The sequence below is a fragment of the Poecilia latipinna genome, unplaced genomic scaffold, assembly GCF_001443285.1.
Source record: "Poecilia latipinna isolate Pla-1442-1.1 unplaced genomic scaffold, P_latipinna-1.0 Scaffold237, whole genome shotgun sequence".
NCBI lineage: Eukaryota > Metazoa > Chordata > Actinopteri > Cyprinodontiformes > Poeciliidae > Poecilia > Poecilia latipinna.
The window spans coordinates 1,045,479-1,051,595 of NW_015112853.1; the positions used below are offsets into that span (position 1 = coordinate 1,045,479).

General features: G+C 38.8%; 1 protein-coding gene across 1 annotated transcript in view; it reads right to left on the bottom strand.

Moving 5' to 3' along the window:
* Positions 1-2,449: 2,449 nt before the first annotated feature.
* klhl5 (kelch-like family member 5) overlaps positions 2,450-6,117 on the bottom strand; it is a 34,554-nt gene continuing 30,886 nt past the window's right edge. The window contains exons 12-13 of the mRNA XM_015032365.1: positions 4,749-4,920; positions 2,450-2,511 (exon numbers count right to left, since the gene is read on the bottom strand). Of these exons, the coding sequence (XP_014887851.1) occupies positions 2,455-2,511; positions 4,749-4,920 (229 nt within the window). The 3' untranslated portion in view covers positions 2,450-2,454. The remainder of the gene's footprint in view (positions 2,512-4,748; positions 4,921-6,117) is intronic.

The window sequence follows — 6,117 nt, forward strand, 5'->3', positions numbered from 1 at the left end:
CCAGCAGGCAGAGGAAAATTAATGCGGAGCCACACTCCAACAGCCAGAAAATCAGCGAACTGCAAAGGCCATCAGTGGAGCAGAACCGTCTGCAATCTAGCTAGAGCTGCGAGTATCGTATAAACAAACAGGTTTTACAGCTCGGCGACATTTATAGTGATTGTGACAAATACAGACTGCCTGCAGAAACATCTGTGCTATAAACAAGAGTGGTGCCATGAGGAGTAAACTGACAAACAAGTTTTCAATCACAGGTTGACTTTATTGTATAAAAACATTGAACGGCAGCTCGTTTACTTTACATCCACAACGAGGCGCAGCACTCGAGACGAGCAGATGCAAACCAACAACATTCATTCTGATTTCATTTTACAATAAGAAACAACACCTGGTATATTTAGTTTGATATACAGTTCCTTGCAAATGTATTCACATGCCTTAAATGTTTTGACATTGTCACATAATAGATTTTAGTGGACAAAAACAGTTTTTGGAAAATGTTTCCACCCCCCTTTTACTTCCCAGCTACACATTAATTTGCCCTTTGTGTTAAAATCTCAATAAAATACATGTAATTTGTGGCTTTAAAGTGACAAAATGACATTCAGGGTTTATGAATACTTTTGCAAAGCACTGTAAACACAACATAATGCAGTAACACCATTTTACATGTATTTATGTACACAGTATACATTTGTATTTACAGCTTGATTTGGAATGTATGCGTTTTCATGGCAAGCCTCATTCTGAATTCACACGGCGGAGATGACAAACTTCTTCTGCTGAGAGGTGAAGAGAGCTACTCTGAATAGACAGCAGGCGGGTTTTGAAGGGGGGAGACACATGGAATAATGCAGCAGTGTTTTATCAGCCTTGTATCAACATCATGGCAGTCTGCCCATGTCAGCCTTTTCAGATGTCATGCTGGCAAATTTGGGCGGCCTTCCAGTCTTCAGCGGCTCCTGGGGCGCTCTGCTTACAGCTGCAGGCATGTGTTTGTTCATATTTAGATGTACAGGTGTGAAGTGCATCCTCCGTGGTGCATTAGCTCCAGATCTGAGTTCAGACAGGATGTCTACGCTAACTCTCACTGTCAATTCCCCACCTTTATACCAGAGATGAGACAAAACGAAACATCCAATTACATGCGTGCTATGAGGCAGTCGTGGCACATGTTTGTGCTGTATGGGTTTCGTGTTACGAATGATGTGCGATGCTTTATCTGGAGCAGAACTGCAGCTAATAATTCTTTGAACGCAGCATGAAATAGAAAAAAAAAAAAGAAAAAAGAAAGAAGAAGTCAACGTTATTAAATTTTTGGCCTCATTACGAGGTCTGCCGTTTCCTTCTGCCTGGGTATCCGGGACTGGTGCGAAGCAAAATGGTGCAAGTATCTACGTGTGTCTGTGTAGCAGCGAACTGCAGGGAATTGAGGATGTGGAACGAGAGAGGAGGAAAGGGAAGAAGATTCTCATTTAAGATAAAAAAAAAAAGAAACACTCGCTGCAAACTGTACACATACAACACCAGCAGACACACACAGACTGCTGATGACAAAAAAACAAAACAAAACATCTTGGCTTGTAAAATGAAAAGCTCAATGGACCTTGTTTAAGAACCGAGGCTGTAAATAGCTGGTCTTGTGCTATGGAGGAAGTTAAAAACCAATTTTCCCAGCAGGGATAAAGGCTGGGCCATTAACACTGCTCAATCAGCATAAAAGCTAAAACATGACGGTAAAAATAAATGAAAAAGTAAGGACCGGGAAGCTTTCTCAGGCAACTTGCTAAAAGAAAACCCACCAAAAGCATGAAAATCAGAGCTGATGCAACGTGCCAAACATTAAGAAACATCCGATTTAACTCAGTGGATTCCAAATGAAACTAATGAAGTGGCTCACAGTCTCTAACAGAATAGCTGTTTATGAGGCTGTGCTGATTACGTCAAAACTCTCGCTTTCATCTGTCAGCGGGGCAAACCGGAGCAGCAGTATATTTGCCAACCGCAGCACAAAAAGAACAGGTTGCTTATTAAAAATAGCACCAGCGCATACGATCAGGTTGTGTAGGGAAAGCCGAGAGGCAGTCCTGACGGTCTCGCTCTCTTTGTAAGCAGAAACAAAAGCAGAGAGCAGCTGTGCAGATTTATATCAAAACAAGTGAAGAGTGTGTGTGTGTGGGGGGGGGGACTAACCCACAAGACACTTGCTCTGTATCATCCAGATAGTTATCATTCGTCTGAAACCCGACCTGCCCTAATCTATCTCTAAAAATCGACCGATTGGTGAACTTTACGATGAAACTGAGTAAAACCTGAAGAGAGATCAGAAACCACCGTCTCTTCTGACTGAAGGCAGCTGCTGCACTCAGAGTCTCTTCAGCGCCAGTAGATCCTGTGAGTTCAGCCTCTGAGGCGTATGATGTGCAGACAGTCTGTCATCATGTGTTTCTGTTGTCACAGTCGGACGGCCACCACACAGGCACCTGCCCTGCCCAGGCACAGAGAGGCGACCTGCAAGAGGACATGAACCACGATAGTCGTTAGACAGCCAAACGATTTTAAAACACTGTTCAGGAGCATTAATAAAATTTCCTCAAGGCATCGTTTTTGTCATCATGACATTTAATTGACTGCTAATGATGTGCATTGACCGGCTTTTACACAGTGATGACTAACGCTTAGAAGCCAACATAACGTCTCCTTTAAATCTTCTTTATAGACAACTAAACAGGATCAATAAATGCAGTGAATAAAATGTTCTTCTTCATGTCTGTTCAGGATGTCTTGAGATGTATTTTGGTCTCCACTTCTTTGGGTGATTAATTAAGTGATTCATTCATCAAGTGCTGCAGGCACACACACACACTCTACAGTTCATCCATCCGGATGATGCTGGTCAGTTTTGAGGCACGCTGCGTTCTGAAGCCTTTTCATGTTGTGGATTAGTCCAGAAACATTGGACCACATGGTGAGCAAAAACACAGAATGCACAGTGTCAGTTTATTTGTGTTTAATTACTTAACGTGAAGTGTGTAGAAAGGAAAAAAAATCTACAATGAATTCAGTATTTCAATTTCAGGTTCAGACAATCCAAAAATAATAAATAAAAAATATTTTAAGTAAAGCAAATGCATCACCTTTCCACTCAGTGTGTAATAATGGTGAATCCTGATTTCAGTATCGACTGAAATAATTATGACAAAACTTATGCAAAACTTTCCCTATTTTACCAGCTGTATTCTTGAAAACAAATCAGAGTTCCTGCAATTATTGTACACGATTATATCACAACTTCTAGACTCAAATTTCTAGATTTTGTTTATTTTTATACATAGAAATAATATATATTTATTAATGCTCCTAAGCGAACAAACAAACTGGGTGTCATTTTTCACCTGTTTCTCTTACTAAATCTTTCAGAAAATTGATATTAAGCGAAATGAGAAATGAACATCAACATAAATATTACATTTAGAATTTACTAAGTAGTGCATAGTTTCATTTTAAAGATTAACTTCTCTGAGAAAATTAATTTCAGACAGATTTGAAAAATTATTATTAGACCATAAAATGCTGAAATAAAGAGTCAAGGACAGCAGTTTCTATTTTCATACCACATATTTGCATACAGTGAAATATTATGATAGGATTGCCAACATTCTCTAGAAAAGCCCCAACAATGTTGAACACCTTCCTTCATCTGCGTTTGTCCCATTTCTTATTTCATCCATCGCTCCTATGCTCTGTTTGCTCCTCCATTTAAACATAAACCTACTACTGTCTGCTACACGGAGCGACTTCTATTGGCAGATTTATGCTGAAATAAGCAGCAGTGACGCTAATGGATCCAGACAGACAACACACCCACTGGTTTGCTCCTCTCTGTTTCTGACAACACATACGGGACACGTTCACTGTTCTCAACATGTTCCCTCAAATCTCACATTATCCTCCATACTGTCTGCGCGCTTGAACAGTACTCTGTGTTTTGTTTCCGCCCACCCACACCTCTCATGTTCTCAGTGTGGTGCGTGTCTCGAAAATGTCAGATTTCCTGAAACTTTCTGCCGGGAATCCTTGGGGGATTTGCGTGAGACAGGGTATAAACTGAAGTGTAATATGGAGCAGCCGGATGAGATCATCCCACTTTCTCTCCGCCTCCTACCGCTGCAGTGCTAAGGACAATATTAGCTAGGATAAAACACACATTTATGTAAGAATGAAAACATGTCAAGATCCATCATACAGGAGTTTGTAAAATCATGATGATGTACAGGGTTAGGAATTTAAAGAGCTTTGCAAAAGTCTTCCTCCCCCTTGAATGTTTTTCTTATGTTACAACTTGAAATTTTAATGTTTTTTATTGGAATTTAAAGACAATACAAAATACTGGATGTTTACAGCATTTTGTTCAAATAAACAGCCACAAGAGACTGATTTTTTTTCTGCTCATTATTCTTTGAAAAAGCATTTTTATACTGCTTTGTGTCCACTGTTAATGTTCTGCCATAAATAGCATTTTGTGAAGATTTCAAGGTTCATGTTTGATCTAATCTGATCATTATTGTCCAAATTAACAAAAGGGAGGAAAGAAGGAAGGACACAAAGCAGAGATGTAGGAAATGTAGAAGTAAGGACAAAAGAAAGAGTTGCATAACTCTAGAATGCAATCACATGGTCTTCCTTTTATTTCTTGCTGGAGTTGTTTTTCTGGCAAAACAAAATAGCAGCATAAATCTGTGCAGTACCTGGGTCCACTCATTCGTCTGAGGGTCATAGGCTTCGACAGTATTGAGGTACACCTGGCCGTCGTAACCCCCCACAGCATAGAGACGGTCGCCGAGGAGACAAACACCAACAGCATCCCTGCTGATGCTCATGGGGGCCACCGTGGTCCAAACGTCAGTCTGAGGGTCGTATCTGTAAACAAGCAAGATTTGAGTCTACTGCTGTACCACAGATCCTGGTGAATCCCACCAGCTAGGAAGACTACAGACATGTTTCAACACATTCAAACGTTTCATTTTTTTTTTCTTTTAAGTGCAGATAAGATAGAAGCTTTAGTGGTCTATAAAGAAGAAACTGCTTAGTCAGTAATTTATTCTGGGCAGCATTAACTGACCTCCAATAAGAAAGGAGAAATTCTTGGTGTAATCTTTGACATGCCATTTAAATCCCGTATTAAACAGGATTTTAGTCATTTAAATATTCTGTATCCTCAAAAAGTACAGTACAGAGGTTTTAAATCACTAGCAGAATATCTGCAAACTTAACCAATAAAGTTTTCAGCTGCAGAGTCTAATTTCAATAATGATTTACTGCTCAGATATTTTTGTTTGAGTTTGTTCCATTCTCAACAAAAACGTCTCCATTCCAAGAAATCTAAAGATCGCAATGAATACTGAAATGTTTATGATTGTTTATGCTATTTAATCATTTTTGATTAAATAACACTAGAGGAATGTATTAGCTCAAAAAGTGATATAGAAAATATAAGAATGTATCTTCTTGAAAGAAGATACTTTTTAAATTATGACAACTTAGCTTAAAAACCTTTTTTTTTAATCTACAAATGTTCTGCTTTTACTTGCTTTTTTCTTATGATTTCTATTAGATGTTTTTGTTTACAAACATTGTAGGTACATTTGTTCATGCTGATTTAGACCCTGTGTTGTCAACATGATTTCTGCTGTTATGTTTAACACTATGCCAGTGGGAACGTTGTTTACATGCAGGAGCAGCTGACTGAGTATTTAAATGCTAATTAAGGCCTGGGAAAAAAATACCCTTAACAAGGTGAACTGGGAAAATAATCTAATATAGAGCAGGAGCAAAGTAAGTGTGAAGGAGAAGTTAAAATCCTTCCTCACTTAATGGTGATTGAAAATGAGAGACTGAAGATGAAACGTGGAAGCTGAAAGCAGGAATTCTGGGAAATACAGTCGATCAGAAAATCTCAGTATAAAACAAACCTTGTATGATGGATAGTAGGGCTGAAACAATCAGATTAATCATGATGAATAGATTACTAAAATAATTATTAACTAATCTAATACTTCATTAATTCTTAACTGGAGACTCAGAAAGGCCATTTGTTGAAAGAAAAACACAAAGCAC